The sequence below is a fragment of the Lotus japonicus genome, chromosome 1 (genome assembly GCF_012489685.1).
Source record: "Lotus japonicus ecotype B-129 chromosome 1, LjGifu_v1.2".
Lineage (NCBI taxonomy): Eukaryota > Viridiplantae > Streptophyta > Magnoliopsida > Fabales > Fabaceae > Lotus > Lotus japonicus.
This window is the reverse complement of record NC_080041.1, coordinates 132,389,809-132,409,881: the sequence shown is the minus strand read 5'-3', so window position 1 is coordinate 132,409,881 and position 20,073 is coordinate 132,389,809. Positions and strand designations below refer to the sequence as shown.

Below are 20,073 nucleotides of genomic sequence, written 5' to 3'. Positions count from 1 at the left end.
TTTGCCTGATCTTCAACTTTGGTTTATTAAGCCTAGGTGAAGTCATGATTAGTGTTGATTTTTTATGATTCTCCCCTCTTCATGAATTAATTTGAAATTGAGCCAACTAGATGGGTTTCAATTAACTGGGTTGACGGCGGTGACTGGTGAAGTAGTCTTCTTAACTACTGAGTTGTCTCTGGGTGTTGACAGAAATAATACTCAATGCTTGATGTTATACTTCATCTAAATTTTATAAGGGTAGTGTTATGCATTAAATGACATCTTGCCCGAAGACCTTTGAATAACTAGTATACTTGGGAGAAGTTGCATTGTAGAAGGTTGTTTTATCTGTACCAAAATACTTTGGGTTCTAGAATCAAATTAAGATGATATAGGTCAGCTTAATGATTAATCTGGAAATTGAAAAGAAAACATTGACTAGAACATCAAAAAACATTCAATTTTACATTGCTTTGGTTTTACACAGAGCACTGGTTTCACACCTATTGATTGTTCATCTATATAAGCCCTAATAGCCTTCCAAAAGTAATATCAGAACAAAACCTCTAATCATGTGATCATATCAGTTTCATACATATGATGCCAGCACTTAACAGTGAAGATTCTACTATATTACTTTCAATGGAGTAGCATGAACATTGAACAGTAATGTCACTATGGTTCCGAAAACAGCAACCCAACATTTAATTTGAATTGACCCTATGATCCTCCGTCAAGGATTCCAACCATACACCAGAGTTTTATACTAACTAAAGCTATGAAAAAACAATGAGAGAACAAAAATTTATCATCATAATCCTCTATAATTCACAGCTTAATCATAAACACCAGAGTTTTCTAGAAACATAACATCGCATTCAACCATCCAAATTGAAATTGCACATCTGAGAAGAAATTGAAACTGAAAACTAGGTGCTTACCTTCAATCAAAGCTACAAGGAGAAGAAACTGAAACCCAGGATGAAAATCTGAGTGAGAACTGAGAGCACAAACACCAGTTTTGATGAGAATGTGGAAATCTGAAACCTAAAATCCCTAATTCCTAACCAAAACAAACAGATTCAAATCAAAAACCTGAAATCTAAAACCTAAAATCCCTAATTCCTGATCAATTCGCGAGATGAAACGAAGTGCTTACCTTCAATCAATGACTGAGCTTCAATCTGGAACGCCATTTACGTGAGCTTTGCTTCTGAGGTGTTCGCCATCGCTGAGAGAGGAGTGAAGAATTACGATGCTAAGAGAGGTGAAGAATCACGATGCTGAGAAGAATCACGATGCTGAGAGAGGAGTGAAGAATCACGATGTTGAGAAGAATCGCGATGCTGAGAGAGGTGAAGGTGTGGTGGGTATTTCCTGAGATGAAAAAACGCGATCTGAAATTGCTTCTGTGGTGGGTTCAGGTGAGGTGGGTTTATTTTAGGTTTTCATGATTTAATCATTCTGCGACGCCTAGTTGAACCGCCTCTGAAATAACCGTCGCAAATGTCTAAAAAACCGCCACTAGTTGACACAAACCGCCGCAAAATTGTTTGAAAACTGCGGCGGCTTGCATAACCGCCTGGAAAAGTGCCTCAAGTTTACATTTTGCGGCGGTTTTTGCGTAACCGCCGCAAAATGTCCGTCGCTAAACACCAGTTTTATTGTAGTGACACATAGAACATTATTGTCAATCAAATATTAAACATGCAGGGTTATATATGTAATTAAAATCATGGTTCTATTCTATTGACTTGGAGTTAACAAACACAACACATAGAACATTATTGTCATGTTTCATCATGTTCTGTCTCGTTCCGTTCTGTTCTGTCATGTTCCGTTCCGTCACCAAGCACTACCTAAATGACAATTTTTTCAAAACAAGCTATCTATCGCTAACATCAGCGATTAATACATTTATCGCAAATATACTTGAATTAATTGATAAATGACTGATTATAAAATGTATTCAATTCCTACACATGGATTGAGCCTCCGATTGAAGGGTCGATGTAAATAACCATCACATGACGATGTTATAAACGACAATTTGATGGTATAAACTTTTGCAAAAGAAGCATATTTGCTATGATCCGCTAGTTTTGTACTTGGCCGCAACAAGCTTTTGATGGTACTGTCAATAATGCCTGATGCCTCTCCTTTTGTACTTTCTTCTCACCTGCAAGATTCACCTTCTTATTTAAATTTTCATGACACTATTTCTGGGAAAAAGATGGTGGTAAGCGTTAAGTATAAACTAAGAAAGGAATAAAGGGAGGGCCAATGAGAAGGAAAACAAATTAAAAGCTCTTTGGACCCGAACTCAATCGCAAAAAGTGGTTGTCAAGAAACATGTACAACATATACAGTGTGTTTTTTCCTCCTTAAAGAAACCACAAATCCACTTCATAGATTTGGGCTGCGTCTAGCGTGAGTCAGTTTGAAACTGACCCATGGTGGTTCAGTTACTATTCCCCACCTAAATTATAAAAATGTCCATTTAAATTATGAAATTTCTTTCTTCCTCTTTTGTCTCACAGTCCCTCTGACGAGCCACCGCCTCCAGCAGTGAGTCACCGCTTCATCACCTCCGTTGCACACCATTTGTCATTGCGAGCTCCTTGCGCCACCATCATTTTTGTAACCATATCTGATGATTTAGTGGAGAAGAACAAAAGATGAAATGGTGGTTTTGGACCTGTTAAGGGGGATTTGTTAATCCATTCTGAAACACACAGGGAAGAGACAAGGTGTGTGGCTAAAACGAACGGTTACCAAAGAGGAAAAGAGTAAACTGTACCGTGGTGGAGGACGGCAGATCGAGGGTGGGGGACCATGACCAAGGCGACGACGGCGAGACTCTGGCCCGGCGGCGTGAGGCTTTAAGCAGGGGCTCTTAGGGACTGGAACATGATGGGGTTTGCGTTCATGGTGATGCGATTGAAGGCTGGAGCATGTGCGACTCCGGTGCGGTGAGGGTCGATGGTCATGGTTGTGCCTCAGACGACGGCGATGGCCAGTGGGTCTTGATGGTTGGAGAGATTTGGTGGAAGATCTGGAAGTTTATTGGCGGATCTGCAAGTTTTGGGGTGGATCTGCAAGTTTTTGTTGCAAAATCTGTTGTTGTAGTTTGGTTGGGGCTTTAATCAGAGGTTGAAGGAGGCTGAGGAGAGAAGGAGCACGGTGTTGGGTCAGGCGAGCGGTGTAAGGTGGGAGGAGGAGGTGGTGGTGGTGGAGGAGCAGTAGGCGAAGACACGTTCGCCGGCGGTGGCAATCGTTTTTTCAACAGAGCAGTTAGGAGAGTAGAGGGATGGAGAGGATGATAAACAGGGATGTTTTCGTCATTACATCATTTTCATGTTTTGAATCTGAATCATTAAATATTTTAATATTATATCTAACGGTCTAGATTAAACTGACCCACGCTAGTTAAAACCATAGATTTGTTTTTGAATGTTAATCAAGTATTGCTACCGATAACTGTGATACCAATCACTCATCTCACTATTAATGTACTAAACAGTAAAAAACTGACCAATTTCTTTTCATTTATAAGAGTTAAGAATTGTGAATCAAACTCTCTATTTATCACTAGAGGAAGTGTTGAGTTACTATTTCAAACCACTTACTTAATAGATTTATTATTTATAGTAACTTATAAGATATAAGATTCATAGAGCTGGCATTCACAATCACAATTATATATAATTCTCAGTCTTCTACTATACTTTCTACTAAACTGTCCCTACCACACAGTCAAAGTCAAAGAATGGTTTTTTTTTTATGGGCAAAGAATTATATTGATAAAAAAAAAAATGGATAATAGTAGTTGTAAAGTAAGCTCAATTCATTGCATAGGAGTTTTAAATAATGGACTGGAATCATTAAGGATAAAATCCAAACCACTATTTTGCACTTCTTAATTTGGAGTATAGATTGAAATAGTTTTCTCTTTTTGTTGGGGTCTTTAACTTTATTTTCTCTCTCTTTAGCCGTAAAGAACAAGAGCTTTTCAAAGTTAAAATCAAATCACTTATAACTCCTCTATAAATTTTCACCTTTTTCTTCCAATATAAAAATAACATCTCAACCCAAAATAACTAACAAATAAGGGAGCCAATCTATTTTTGAGGAAACTAGAAAAAAAAAATTGATGTAGTGTTGAACTTGTTGAGCTTGATCTCTCCGCTCACACTATTTTTTATTAATTAAAATTTGTGTAGGGTTCATTAAAATATGAGTTCCACTCTTTAATAGGTTATAAAATAACCCAACAACAATTAACAATAGAAGATAGGAAAGAAGAAGAAATGCTGAAATTAATTCAGAAAATAAACCAACAAGGAAACTCTTCTACCAAGAAGAGTCAAACCCTTTTACAAACTTCCCAAGCAAAAACTGAAACCTCATGAGAACACTCTCTATTTATACTCTAACTCTACTAATGATCAAATAAAAACTAGCCCAAACAGGTCCAACTCAAATAGTAAAAATAGACTTTAAGAGTTAATTTCAAATCTGAAGTAAGACATGAAAATTAATAGTGATTATCTGCTTTGAAAGTAAATAAAACAACACACTCAATAGTAAATATATATATATATATATATTTTTTTTTTTCAAAAAAAAAATATATATATATATATATATATTAATTTATCTTATAAAATAATTCTCTCATTTTAGATGAGTCGGTTCATAAAATTAACTAATAATAATGTGAAATAGAACCAAACTCTGGCCCAAGATGAACAGACCCTTGTGCTGGCCCTGCAATATCAACATGCCTGACCCAAGGATGTGTTTAGAAAACTTATACTTGATTTAAATTTGAAAACAAACAAACAGGCTCCCGGTGTATTAGAGCATCTCCAATGGTGGGATCTTATTTTGGGACTTAACTCACTTTTTGTGGGCCCAGACTGTCACATAGGATTTAAGACACTCTTAAGGTCTCCATGCACATTTTGCTCCAGTGGTTGGTATCTTATTTTACTTTTAGTTGGACCCACACTACCCAATATATTTATATTATTTATACCCACGTAATATTAAATTATAAATTCAATACAATTTAATCATTAAACGGTCCCAAACGGAATTTTAAAAAATAGAATTAAAAAAAAAACGGAATTTAAAAAAGAAGGCTCAAACGGGCAAAAAAATGACTGGCCGGCCCAGCCGGTCAAAAGAAGGCCCAACGGTCTGGACCGTTACCGGCTGAGCCGGTCCAAGGCAATACATATAGTTTTAAAACCGGCCAAGCCCTTCTCACACACACAAACCCTAATTTTCCTTTCTCTCCTTCTCACCCTTTGATGCTCTCTCCTCCCTCACACAAACCTAATTTCCAAACGGCCTCCTCCTCCGCCGCCGCCCTACTCCTCCACCACCGCCCCTCAGTTTTCTTCCTCTCCCTTCCTTTCTCTCTTCCTCTTTCCACCGCGACCTCACCTCATCTCCACCGCCGCGACCTCACCTCATCTCCTCTCCTCCACCAACCTACATCCACCTCCGATCTCCGATGAGGAAGCCACAGTGAGGACACGGTCGGTCAAGCCAACCACAGTGAGGAGAAGTCTCAGTGAGGGTTTTTTATTTTTAGGAAATTTAGGGTTTTGTTTCTTTCCATTTTCCCAATTTTTTGTAATCTGATCTTTGATCTTTGTAATATTATGTTTGTAATCTGTATATTATTATCATTCTTTATCAATGAAATTGGTTCAGATTCAGTTTCAGTTTCTTTCCCTCTATTTTTCACTTTGGATCTGGTACTAAAGGAGAGAGAAAAAATAATATTTTAATTAAGATCTCAAATTTGAGAGTACATGAGCTAAGGCACGGATTTTAGCAAAAACTAAGATCCCATGCCATGTAGGATACCCCCAATGGTGAGATTTAATAAGATCCGGATCTTATTTTAAGGTCCCAAAATAAGGACTCCATTGGAGATGCTCTTATATGCTGTTTCAAACACCAAGTCTGTTACTACTTTTCTTTTCTCTTTTTCCAGCATTTTTCTTTACCAATTCAGTGCAAACTTTTTATTTAAAGTTGAAGCAGTCAGTAAATTGATCTATTGTGTGATTGATTTAACTACACAACTCAGTTAGTATCAGTTAGCAACTTAGCATCCATTGGAACGACAAATCCCACTTTCCAATGACAAAAACTTGACCAGAAGAAATTGCAACATTTCTGTTAAACGTAACTCAACAATAAACCAAACATGACCTTACTTAGGAACGAACATTTTCTCTGATTTATTTTCTCAGACCACGTTCTTCATATTGTTATATAACCAGAAAGAGTTCACAAGCACTTTGAAATCTGCTGCTTAACAATCAAGATAAACACTCTGGAATCACAATGTTATTTTATACTCCGTATTATAGTGTGGTGCACAACCTACAATCAATAATTAATACAATATAGCTAGAATTAAGGACAATGATAATTAAAAATGTGACAAAAAAATTTCTAGTGCTGGGGTTGAGCATGAGTATGACAATGAAGTTCGGAGTCTGAAACGCGCTTCTTGTATTGAGCAATGTAAGCAGAAGCTCTCATGTCAATAACAGGATCAGCTACCCCCCAACGACCCTTGTCTTCATCACTAGGCCACACTTTGGTCCCTGCTTTTGCACCTTCTTCATAATAACTGGTTGTTCCTGCTCTTTGCTTGTTGTTGTTAGATTTGAAAATGTTGAAGACAGATAGAAAAGATGAAGACCTCCTTTGCCTGTTTTTGCCTCCCATAAATGACCTTAATTAATTGGCTATGAAATTGAAATGAAAGACACTACTATAGTAGTGAAGGAACTTGAAGTAGTTTGTGTTGGGTTACACTTGGTGTCTCAATTTAATTTATAGTAAGTGGTGATCTCAACAAGGGTGGAGAATCTGATTCAAATCACTGCCATATGATTTATATTTATCATCGTAAAAAAAGCTGACATGGAAGAAAGGAACAATCTTGTGTACTGTTCAAACTTTTGGTAAAGGCAAATTTTCTATGGTCCTCTGCTTTCATAGGTTGGTTTCCATTCAGCAGTTTCTATGTTTGGAAGAAATTAAACATTTTGTAGGATCTGTATTACTTTGTGTACATAGTAAATTGGGTAATCAATATTCTTCTTTTTCTCTGTTCTGTGATTACACTTGGGTATTGACAGCTATTGAAAATGTCACAGGACAATTTGGTTATAGAGACAAATTAATTTTGGGGAAAAGTTTCAGTGACTAGTCATTCTTTATAGACAGATGACAAAATTCATTTTGTAGAAAAAGGAACAGATTCAAATTACAAGATCTTACATATGTTATGTGGGGTTGTCTAAATGATCTATGAGAAAGTTTGAGATCTATATCGTATAAATATGTATGTTTGGTTTCAAGTTCGCATTAAAATTACAAGAACTTGCTTATGTTGTCCAAACAAGTGTGTTTGGTTTTAAGTTTACAATATATTAACGCAAACAGAAAACACTCATCCTAATAGATAAAGAGAAAACTATTAGGATATATTTTTTTCCATAGAAATATTAGTTGTTAATTGTTTGTAAATTAGACAATTCACTAGGTTTGAATCCTGACCCTTCCCCTTTCCATATCCTTCATTTTCCTTAGCTCATTAGATGAGCTACCCATCCCACCCATAGTTAACAGAATTTTAAATAGCTTTGAATTTACTATTCCCACAACTAATTTGTAGCAATTTAACAGGTGTTCATGTTTACATTTATACACAAATAGGTGGTGCAGGCAAGGCACAGCCCCATAAAAGAATATGATTTAACACATTAAGTTTTTTTTTTGAACTACATTAAGTTCAATATGAATTAAAGAAGCAAGATTTTGGCGGAGTCTAAAAAATCCAAACCAAATAGTACTCCTATTATTTTTCTTGTTCCTAATGGTAGTGAGATGGTCAAATGGATTGCCTCAGTGGAAGTGGAAGGCTCATATTTAATTCAACAACTTACTTACATTAATTAATAATATGTCAGAACAACCATAGCTTTAGTGCCTAAATCAATGTTAATTGGCTAATCATTTTTTTAAAGAAAGCCAAGTGAAGATTGAAGAAAAGTAGTATAAAAAAGATGGCTTTATTGATTTGGTTCAAGCATAAAGTGCATAACACAACGTAAGGTTCAAGTGTTTCTCATTTAAAATGAAAAGAGTTTAATTTATGTGTAAAGTTTTTTTACACCGTCAACCAATCAGATTTTAAGAATATGAGAAAATCTATCTTTTTATTTAATTTTATTAATTAACGTGACACATCCTTAAAATCTGATTATTTGACGATGCAAACAAAAAATTTACACCGTCAGTTCATCATCATTTTTCTCAAAAGAAAAACAAAAGGTGTGTAAGCTTTAGGTGTTTCTAATTTTTAAAACAAAGTGATTCTCTAGCTATTTCTGCTAATTAAAGCCTTTTTATGTCTTCAACGGTAGAACGCAGTGGTTTTAAGTTTTAACTAAGCTTATAAAAAAAAAGTTTTAACTAAAAAAAAAACTTTGTTATTTTTTTATATTTTTAAACCTATACTGTGGCAAAACCACCATTACAATTTACAAGTATTTATTATTTTTTTTATTTTAATTAAATATTTATTTGCTACCTGTTTTGTAGCATTGAATTGGTCCAACAATAACTCGTTTTACCGTTTTCTTCTTATACGCCTAAATATTTGAGAGGCAGTTACAACTCTTATGGGTTAAGTTGACTGGGCCAAGCACCTTTGATGCAGAAACTACTTATATATAGAAGGGAAAAGGAAGTTTTAAATCAGATTATATCTTTGAATGTGTATTACAATGCATTATTACGTGTTAAGCTCTATTGAGTAACATTGCTTTAGTCTACCCTTATTTGGGGATCTCCAGGTTGTATAGTACATAATTGATTCGTGGTGGCGAAATACTCTTGCGTCAGAAGCTCTTTTGCAGAGAAGGTAAGGGTCCCATTGTTTCGATTCTTTGATCCTTGTTGCTCATTAAGTTGTTAACTTAATATGAATTCTTTGATGTGCATTATATATTCTGCATAATGAAAATTCTTGGTGTCTGGTTGCTGGTGTGGACTCCTGTAGAGGGTAGAATTGTGAGCAACACTACAATAAAAAGGCTTTTTACTGGCAATAAATATATCCTTTAGCGGCAATAAAAATGGCCGCAATTGCTTTTACCGGCAAAAGCGACTTCGCCGGTGCATCGGGGGTCGGCAAAGACTTTGCCGGCGCTTTTACCGTGCGCCGGTAAAGACGTAAAAATGGCCGGGAAAAGCAGTCATCATTTAGCGGCCATAATTTCCGGCATTAACTATTGCCGCCAAATGTGATTGTTTGCATTGGCTTTTTAATACCAATTTTGGCGGTTTTAAACCGCCAGAAATTAGTTTCTTAGCTGCCAAAAAATAGAGCTTACAAATCAAATCTACTTGCATAAAACTTACACTAGCGCTAAAGCTCTTACCACTGAATTCATTACCTTGTATAATATAGTTTCAGAACTAAAGTAGCAGAAAACCATGGAAGTATGAACACTAATGACTAAACTACTCTACAAATCAGATTTTAAACCAATTCATCATTTAAATTACTTCAACCAAATTGGTAGTTAATAAATATCGTGTCATCTACCCAAAGAAAATGTCAAAGGAGAGAAGTATTTCTTTCGACTTCACAATATGAGAATTTAGCACAAAACAAATTACCAAGCCAGCTATGTAGTTTTCACAAAAGGAGAAGGAGAAATAAAGGTTACTTACTTGAGAAGTAATTTTCTTGGTGATTACAATTCAGGAACAAGACAACAAATTTTCATTTCCCTGGTTCAGTGATTAAAAACGAACCTACCATTAGCCAGGCAACCATAACCCACATAAAAAATGATAATACTAGAACACACACTTACGCTTACCTTGATAGTATGTTGGGAGACATGTTTGCAACCTGGCATTGAAGCTCAACACGATTTTCTTGGTGGATTTTGCCTAATTAATAGACAAAAAAGATTGAGCGCTTGAGCAATGCCAATCACTAATCAACTTTAACAAAAATCACAGTAACCCTTTAGAGATGCACACTTGCTTATACAAGTAGTGAGTTCAATCTAAATGAATAAGAACAACAGCCACACAGTAGCAAAGTAATTCTTACTTGTTCATAGTGTTTAAAGGCATAACCAATCAAGAGTTTCATATTATTAAACAACCTGTAAACAATAAAAGATAGAGATAGGAAGTTAGAGTGGAGATTTCAGATTGAAAAACTTACCTTCCAGATTGGCTTCAGATATACAATAAAAAACATATCACACAAGGCTAATTGTTGTTCATGCAATAAACGAACTTGGGAAAGCAAAGCAGGATAGAATGCAAAAAACCCAAAACTACCTTCTTCCCCAGTATTCTTTCTTTCCCCTTTGGAAATTACCTTTCATATTCCCAGCAACTCGGCCAAAAGAACCCAAAACTCAGCATCACCTGCATTGTCAAACTCTGAACAAATCAACCTTAATGGAGAACAAATGAAAGATTCAAAATCAAGAGGTGACAGAAACAAAGGAACCCAGCCTGTGTTCCAACATAATGTTCCTAACCCAGCCACTACCCTTCTCAAGGGTTTGAAAAAAAAAGTGAAAAGTAAAAAGCCAGCTGCAAGCCCAAACCCTCGGGAAGGCACAAGTAAATGCAAATGGATAATAGATAAAAGACACACAAATCTAAAAGTTTCAAACAATTTAAACTTTGTTAGGTGTTATAATATAAATATGCTGCACAAACTAGCTAATTTTGCATCCATCGGCTACAGGCTCCTTCATAGTCCTCACATTTCATCACCATTCCATCGGCTTAAGCTTATATTACTAAAGACTGTTTCTTTTATATCATGTATTGTAATCAAGTCAAGTTCATTCTTAATTTTAAACACCTGTCTATTTGGCAATTGACTCTCATAAGTGGAAATACAGTGGCACACAGGACAAAATACAAAAAACTTCAAATATCATAAAAAAGGAGTAAGATCAAAGATGAATTTCAAATACCTCCATCAAGAGCACCAGCTGCGGCGCACATTTTTTTACTTGATTCACGGAAAGCTCGTAGGCGTTCATATCCCTTGAAGGCTTGAACACGCCACTCATTGTGTCCCACCGAAACCTTCTGCTCCCTTTGCTCAATACACAATCAACAAGAAAAATTCAATGCTGCACAAAGTCACAATACAAATATCGAATTCAGAAAAAGGAAAGCAGAATCTAGAACATTTTGATAATAATTAGCCATCGATCAAGCCCTAATTGTGGGACACAATAAGGATAGGTCGCACATTTTCAATTTGAACAAATTTGACAAGAACCAATAGTTCCAAGTTTATCAACGAAAATCAAAGAGAAGAATAATGAATAGAAACCTGGAATCCCCAAATTGAAGAAAACAAATTTATCTAACTGAAGAGAAAAAGGTAATCGAAGGTGATATACTAAAATAGGTTTAGAATCAGATAACAGGGTTATGCATCAAAATTTTAGCTAACTGGAATCCCCAAATTGAATGAAACTCCTTTCTCCTACCTCGGTGAAGCTTGCAGTCACAGGGGGAAGATGTGCTTCTGCTTCGTCTAGCTGCTATTACCGTTGCAATGGGAGCAAACAACACGAGGTGGTTTTCAATCGTCATCATCGGCGTGATTCCAATTACCTACACATCAAGAACAAAAGGAGTGAAGAGATTGAAACAGAGTGAGAGAAGAGATCTTTCACTTTCTCGGGAAAATGGAGAATTCTATCATTTCCTGCACTATGCGCGATCCCAATTTGGCTCGCCGTCAAGATCGGTGGACACCACTGCGCTTCCTCTGGACGGCACTGCTAGGGTTCGACGCCGCCGCCTCTGGTTCACCTTCGCCGCCGCCTCTGGTTCACCTTCACCGCCTCTCTGCTTCTCTCACAACACGAAGAAAAAGGCTCCGCAATCAGATAAAAAAGGTTAACGAAAAGAGAAAAAAGTGGTAAAGTAGTTATAACGCGAAGTTACAATTTTTAGTAGCAATTGTCATAATTGCAGGTATTCATCAATTAATTGCCACAAATTTTTTAACCTTTCAAGTAAATTGCCAGCAATAGCGTTATTGCTGCTAAAAATTAGTCGCCAAAGACCATTTTTGTTGTAGTGCAAAAGATGTAATGGTTGCAAACAACAGGTGAAAATATAAATAATCAATCAAACTTAATAGTCGAACAATTCTTTCTCTTTTTTGTTTGTTGCAATTTTTTATTGATGTGCATAATGAAAGCTAATCCAAAAGTTTTAAAAAGGAAGGACCAATAAATGTTATGTGTTTACTGTTTAGGATTATGGTCTTAAATTTGGACAAATAAATTTTCAATGATACAATGTATTTTATGAAAAGAGAAAATGCCTAATGAAGGAAATATCAAGCTGCAATTGTTTTTCTAATCTTTCTAGCATGTTTTGCTTATTACATAATCTCATGTTACTTTTTTTAAGCAATACTCGCTATCTATTTTATTTGCTTATCATTGTTGTCTAGATTGATTCAGATTTGAAAGACCTTAGCATTGGTTTATATGACTCATCGGTTGCAATCATACGAGCCAAAGCCAAGTCTTTCATGTCTAAACTAATTTACCCAGCAATGAGGCAAACAAAGGAGATAATGAACATTGTTTTGAAAAAGTAACTAGGGAATATGTGATAAATAAAACTAAGAAAAACTAAGAAAAAAGATAATTGCACCGGTTGTTTTCTCCTTTATGTCTCTTATCTTTTTTACGAAATGCCTTGCGTGGACAAAAAGTGAAAAGTTCACGTGGACGCGTGCGTGGATCGGTAATTAATAATAAGAATGCTACTCCCTTCATTCCCTTTTATAATTTTAACACATCCATTTGTCCCACATTCTAGTAGATTTTAAAAAACAATATTATGTATGTCTTTTAAAAAAACAATATTATGATGTTCCATATTTACCCTTTACATTTAGTATTTTTTAATTTAAAAAATAACAATCCCCACTATTCATGACTTTTCCAACCAATTTTTAATTATTAAAAAAAAACTAATTCTAACTATCACGAGCTCTAACGGATTCAAATTCACAAATATTCTTAAAAACATTAATTTTAATTTCTTATTCAACTTTTGAATCTGTTTAGTTTGTTTTTCTATTTATTTATTAAAAACCTATTTAGTTTTATTTTAGTACATCGGAAAGATAAATTGCACATGTCAGGTATTGATCTCTGGATCTCCCCCACCCAACTCACATGTCCCCTAGCTCTTACCACTTGAGCTATCATTCGGGACAAAAAACCTGTTTATTTTGTTAAAACCTAATAATTTCAAATCTATTAACTATACTTTTTGAATTTTCCTTTTTTAATGGAATAAAATAAAAACAAATGATTAAATTTAAATAAGGGCAAATATGAATGTTTGAATAACATTTTTGTAAAAACAACATAAAACAAATTTATTGCATATTTTATTGATAAGCGTGAATGTCTGAATAGGTTCTTATAATAAGAGACGGAATGAGAAAATAAGTATGATGTTGCATGACATTTTAAATCAAGCAAAAAATTTTAAGGATGGAAAAAGTTATTTTTCATGGACCATTTAAGATTTTTTTTTTACCAGAGGAAGAGTAGATTGGAGTAATTTCGTAATTACTTGTAACCAAAAAAAAAATTGTAATTACTTTTTTTTTTATACATTGAAATTCTACCAAAAACAAAAATGTTAAGCAATTCAGATGGAGTCCTTCAACAGAAGGACTTCTAACTCTGGAGAAGGAGACTCAACCAACAAATTTCCAACCAACGAAAGGGTAGATCCTTGCTTTGCTAACCAATCAGCTATCGAGTTCCCATCTCTGCAACTCCAAGCAAGCTCAACACGCCATTCCCTGGCTAACAGAGCACAAATATCACGCAAGATCTGGTCATGAGCAAGGTAATCAACATGAGCTGGGCCTGTAACTAACGCTACCAACTCCTGGCAATCAGATTTGTAAATGAGTCTCCGCACACTACGGTTCCAGGCGAGCAAAAGACCATCACGCAGAGCTAGAGCTTTTGCCAAAAAAGGACCATCACGCAAAGCCAGCTCCTTTCGCAATTACTGTTCCTGATTGTTACCACTTTTTTTACCTCTATATATATACTGTGTAACCCACGTTAATGTATCTAGCCAATTTTATTGAGATATTAGAGATAAGATACATCAAACAAAAGGAGTTTAAGCTTTAGGGGCACCAACTTTAGGGGAGTTGGGTTTGGAGCCCCACCCCTTAGGCTTTGCACCCCACTAAAATAGATACGGAATTTAAATTTCCGTATCAATACGGAAAATAAAATTCCGTATCTGTTTTAGTATATAATGAGTGGTTGAAAATGTGACACGCATGCTTAAATACAGTACGGAATTTTAAGTTCCGTATTCAATATGGAAAATACGGAACTTTAAATTCCGTATTTGATAAAGTGGGGTGTCAAGCCCCATAGATAGGGTGCCAAACCCAACTCCCCAACTTTAGGTGTTTCTAATTTTCAAATTATAGTGATCCTCTATCTATTTCTGCAAATTAAAAACTGTGGAACGCAGTGGTTTTAACCGGTGGCAAAACCACCCCCATTAACAAGTCTTAACACACAGAGTACTAATTCCAAAACATCTTATATTAAACAATAAACAAGGGGATTGTTATGGCAGGGAAATGAACTTTTACTTTTCTTCCATCGTAGTCAACTTTTGGAATCTACAAAATATCTCCATTAAAATATTTATGCAAATATCCCACGTTGCATTAGAAGTTAGAACTGCTATTTTAAGTCTTTGTGATGTGTTTCCCAGCTGTAATCACAATTAAGCTTTTAGAATTGTGATGAACAGAATAATGATCCGAATTTTGAGTTTCATGAGAGAGTTTGGTTTTTAGATAGTTGTTTCATTGGCAATGTTCCTATTTTTTCTTCGCTAATTACAACCAACTCAATATCTTAGTTAAGGAGAATCAAACATATAATATTAGTCATTGATTCACTAATAATGCTCTATATATATAAAAAAATGATAAAATAAAAAATTATGCCCAGTAAAAGATAAGTGAATACAAATTAACCTTAGTGAATGGATGCAAAGCACTCTAATAATTTGGAGAAGTATCACTCAATTGACTCCCCAAATGCTGCTAATTGCATTTTTCCGACTTGATTTTGATTAAAGAGTTATTGATCCAAACATGTTAGAGGCTAGAACTAATAGTAAAAGCACATTGATGTGAGAGGAATTTGTCTTATAATAGAAATTTCTCCTTTTCCAAATGTGGATACATCACCAAGACCTTAAGGATAATCAAACATGTAGCTCCTAAACCATGTTGGTACACTATTTAATAAATTTACTGGTTTTCCACTCTTGTTCCCTTTCGAGTTGAGTTGACCCAAAAGTCAAGTGACGAAGAAATGGAACCACTAGAGAGTCGTCTGCATTTCACACTTGTGCAAAGACCAGTGACTTTCTTTGGAAGTGGAACACAAACTGATGTCTGATATTTCCTTTATATAATCATTGAAATAGTCAAATTCATTAGACATATAATATCATATTTTCAATAAAAAAAATTAATTATGCATTTAAATTAAGAGATTAATGGATATGCACGGTCAGTGTAAAGAAGTTTTACACTAACGTCTAATCACATTATGCCACATAAGACTAAATAGTTACAAATCTTTTTAATTTGAATTAGTAAATTAATAAATTGCTGATGTGACAGAAATCAATTGGGTGCATGTGTAAAACAAGTTTACACTATCAGTGCATCTCCTATTTTCTCTTAAATTAAACTCTTACTTTGCAACTAATTATTCTTGCTTGTCAATTCTTCAGCATTTATTTTTTTCATATTTTGTCAAAGATTTGAACAATCAAACAAGAGCTAGAGCCCAAAGTGGCAATCAAAAAAATAGACCCACTCGTATTGACCCAAACCAAATTGAAGAAAACCAAACCACTAAAAAAAATAGCCACTCTCTTTTTTATTTTCCACACTTAAAAAAAGAAATTGTAAAACATAATTATTATTATATATTTTCCAGTTTCCACATTTGGTTTGATCCTGCAATTCCCTCATATGAAATCTGAATATTTCATGGTGAAGACCGTGCGTTGAAATCAAACAGGGACGAGATCGAAGCAGCGTTGTTCTGTCACAACTTGAGCTCGCTCTTTCTACTATCTCATCAAGGTGGTTCTTTGCTTTCTGAAATTTTAACCATTCCTTAATCTTCGTTTTCTTTTATTTCTTCACCTAGGGTTTTCTGAATCTGATTCAGATTTATGTAGTATTTTTTTGAAACTAGGGCTTTTCTGTGATGGGGGTTTTGGTTAAATTTCAAAAGGGTAGTAGAAAAATCCTATCTTTTCAAATTTGCTTGGTTCGTTAATTCAATTCTATGCAACTTGGACTTCATGCCAATTTGATCAGATTACCTATAACTTGCGTTTTCCGATGTCCTTATACTAGTGTTGTGATTAAGTTTAGTTGCTGGGTGCCTTTGGTGTAATCATTTTTCATTAAATAGTTTATGATCCGAGTGTGATAGTATTTGTGTGTATTGATTCTGTATGTATCAATCAATGTTGGTTCATGTTGTACTTGTGGAGCTTCTTTTAGTTCTTTTTTTGGCACCTGAATCGAGTATGTAATGCTTACATCTTATGCATGCTTCCTGTTATTTAGGTAGATACAAAATGGATTATCGAAGGAGCAGTGGTAGGCAGGAAAGTGGGGGCCGTGGCCGGAGACAATTTAAAAAGGAAGAGGTAATCGATATATTTTTCCCGGTTGAGTTGCAATCCCACTTGTTCTGCTCTCTATTACTAGTTGAAGACCTAGGTTATAACCTTTTGTACTGATGATATGGTGTCTTTAACTCATTGTGGATGCGCAATTGATATCGTGATTTCCATTGTATTGAGATGAATGAATTTGTTTTTTTCAGGCTCATCAGGACTCCCTTATTGGGGATTTGGCAGAGGATTTTCGTTTGCCAATCAACCACAGGCCAACAGAAAATGTTGATCTGGAGAATGTAGAACAAGCATCTCTGGACACACAGTTAACATCGTCTAATATTGGCTTTAAGCTTCTCCAAAAGATGGGATGGAAAGGAAAGGGTCTTGGGAAGGATGAACAAGGTTTTTCTTTTTCTTTTTCTGTATTACGAAGATCCACATAATGGATTAATCGTCATTTTAGTTTCTGATATGCTGAATGAATTCTCCTTGACTCCTGTGGAGTATCTTCCCTTCCTCCCTCTATGCAGCCCCCCTTTTCACCTCCTTAGTGTTGTTACTACCGGTTTATTTTTCTAGTTTTTTCTTCCCTTCTCCATTCCTAAGGAAGGAGTGGGTACTGGGTAGAATGAAAGAAAACTATATAAAATGACTTCCAATCTAATTGTGATGCGGATAAACTGACAGACTTCCCCCTTCTAGTATTTCTTTTACTCTCATACCATATAGAAATTTAAAACGTAGACATCAAAGTTTGATGTTTTTGGTCTTTAGGGTGGCTGCTTTCCATAGATCAACACCTTTTAGTTTTTCATCAGCAATGGCAATGATAATTGTGGTTTTTGTTGTCATGTTCCAGTATTTATATAAATGCATATTTTTGTTGGCATACAATAGGGATAATTTTAAATTTGACCTTTAGAACTTTAGTTAATGCTCTGCAAAGTGCACAAGCTTTTGTTTTTCCTTGAAGAAATGTATTTTCTCTAGCTGACTGCTTAATCACTTAATTTATTGAATCATCTGAGTCTTGCACTTACCTCATTGTAACGAGGAATTTTGGCAATTAGTTTGTTCATTTCTTCCTTTCTTTCAGTATTAATTTTATATGTCCCTACATGTGGGTGCTATTGCTGAAAATGATTCGATTTTGGTGCTTTTTGAGTCTTTTAAGTGCTTTCTTTTGTTTTTTCAAATTGACCTTCTGGACTTTGGGTGCAGGAATCATTGAACCAATCAAATCTGGTATGAGAGATCCAAGACTGGGGCTTGGTAAACAAGAAGAGGATGACTTTTTCACTGCAGAAGAAAACATCCAGCGAAAAAAACTTGATGTCGAGCTGGAGGAGACAGAGGAAAATGTGAGAAAGCGGGAGGTATGTTTTATAACTCTTAGCGATTTTTCTTAGTGCAAAAATCACATAGTAGTGTCGAGGTTGATGTTTACATTTTCTCAAACCTGCGCATAGTAGCAGAAGGCAGCATATAGCATATATGCATGTCTTTTGACCGGATTGGTCTGTCATAAGGAACCATCAACCTTGGAAGGTCTTGAGAATTTCCTGCAGTTTTTATTACCTGGTGGCTTCTTCTGCCTGCTTCGTGCACATTGAAAATTCAGGTGTTAGCTGAACGTGAGCAAAAAATTCAAACTGAGGTGAAAGAAATCCGAAAGGTGTTCTATTGTGATCTCTGCAACAAGCAATACAAATTGGCAATGGAGTTTGAAGCACATTTGAGCTCTTACGATCACAATCACAGAAAGGTAAACAATTTAACTAACCCTAATTTGGTTTTGCTTTTTGTCAACCTGAGTCCTAAATTGGCTCAATTTACTAATTCAAAATCCTTGATGTTAAATACAGAGATTCAAACAAATGAAGGAAATGCATGGTGGTAGTAGTCGGGACGATAGGCAAAAGCGAGAGCAACAGCGTCAAGAGAGAGAAATTGCTAAGTTCGCTCAAATGTATCTTTTTTCTTGCGTACAAATTTATTTTTATTCCCTCATTGCCCAGTTTCTTTTGGCTACGTGTGGGGTGGTTGGCCACGGTATCCTCTGAGTTTTGATTGACTGCCTTCTTCCCTTGTCATCTTGGTTTCCTTTATGTCAATCAGTGCTGATGCTCAAAAGCAGCAACGGCTTCAACTGCTGCAAGAGTCTGGATCAGAACCAGTTTCCTCTGAAACTAGAACTGCTACTCCACTTACAGATCAGGAGCAGCGAAATGCTTTGAAGTTCGGGTTTTCTTCTAAAGGAAGTGCTTCCAAGGTATGTCTACATGTTATCAAGGGTTTGAAAATGAGCCATAATTTCCTTGTAATATTAGGGAGTTTGGAATGCTTACTGCAACTTTAGTAAACTTCATAGTCTGAGTACTTGATCTTAACAGTTTCAACTCCACTAATCTATTTAATGTTGCTTTTGCATTGTTACTAAGTCCAGGCTTGTGCCTAAATTTTTATATGCTTGCTAAAATTTTCGTTTTCTCCAATTTCTTGCAGAATGTGATTGGTCCCAAGAGGCAAATGGTTGCAAAGAAGCAGAATATTCCAGTGTCCTCTATATTCAATAACGATAGTGACGAAGAGTAACAGAATCTTATTTTGCAGATCTGAATGAGGATGATGTCATATCCTCTTGCTTAGTTTTGAGTAAAATCAGATGTTTTTATTCAGACTTTGTCACCAATGTCAGTTTAAGAGGGAAAGACATTTGGGTTTCCTTGTTGTTTTGGAGTTGAGTGCAAACTGTATGTTGCAATTTCCTAGTTCTTATCCATGTGTGCTATGATCATGTTTATGTGAGTGTCATGATGATGTTAGTTTCCATTGATGTCATGTGTGTGTAACATGCTTTAGAAAGTGATCCAACTTTTAGGTTATGTTATATCATAAAATACATTCCTCCATTTTAAAGTTGATGCTAGTAATCAATCATGTAAGACACGTTGCAATTATGTATGTAATCTATTCCTCACAAATTATAACACTTTATTGGACTTAATTAGGATAGATAGAATGAAATTCAAAAAAAAAAATTAGGATAGATAGAACACTGCCCAACTGGTAATAGAATGATAGAATATTATAGGCAAAAAAAGAAGAAAACAAAACATCTTCATTTCTTTCTTCTTCACTTGGTTAGCAATGAAAAACATTCACTAAGTTAGCAATATAAAATCCTAGGTGATTTCTCTCCGAAAATATTCTAACAGACAAATGTTTATTATTCATTCATTGAAGGATTTT

General features: G+C 35.3%; 2 protein-coding genes across 4 annotated transcripts; one reads left to right on the top strand and one right to left on the bottom strand.

Moving 5' to 3' along the window:
* Window positions 1-8,759: 8,759 nt before the first annotated feature.
* LOC130730956 (uncharacterized) lies at window positions 8,760-12,144 on the bottom strand. Of its 3 annotated transcripts, none has more exons than XR_009016532.1 (7): window positions 11,571-12,135; window positions 11,043-11,204; window positions 10,390-10,479; window positions 10,154-10,208; window positions 9,915-9,987; window positions 9,763-9,822; window positions 8,760-9,079 (listed from the first exon to the last, which is right to left on the bottom strand). XR_009016532.1 is itself a non-coding variant. In XM_057583110.1 (7 exons), exons 1-6 carry the CDS (start codon window positions 11,677-11,679, stop codon window positions 9,815-9,817), a joined length of 420 nt encoding a protein of 139 aa, XP_057439093.1. In that variant the 5' UTR covers window positions 11,680-12,144; the 3' UTR covers window positions 8,760-9,079; window positions 9,763-9,814. The 3 variants fall into 3 exon arrangements, 2 of the variants coding, with proteins under 2 accessions (XP_057439093.1, XP_057439094.1); XM_057583110.1 differs by having other exon boundaries at window positions 10,430-10,479; window positions 11,043-11,167; window positions 11,571-12,144; XM_057583111.1 differs by having other exon boundaries at window positions 10,430-10,479; window positions 11,571-12,125.
* Window positions 12,145-16,114: 3,970 nt separating this feature from the next.
* Window positions 16,115-19,629, top strand: LOC130730955 (uncharacterized). The gene is made up of 8 exons (XM_057583109.1): window positions 16,115-16,270; window positions 16,766-16,848; window positions 17,028-17,223; window positions 18,043-18,197; window positions 18,443-18,586; window positions 18,687-18,790; window positions 18,940-19,093; window positions 19,327-19,629. Exons 2-8 carry the CDS (start codon window positions 16,777-16,779, stop codon window positions 19,414-19,416), a joined length of 915 nt encoding a protein of 304 aa, XP_057439092.1. The 5' UTR covers window positions 16,115-16,270; window positions 16,766-16,776; the 3' UTR covers window positions 19,417-19,629.
* Window positions 19,630-20,073: the final 444 nt, after the last annotated feature.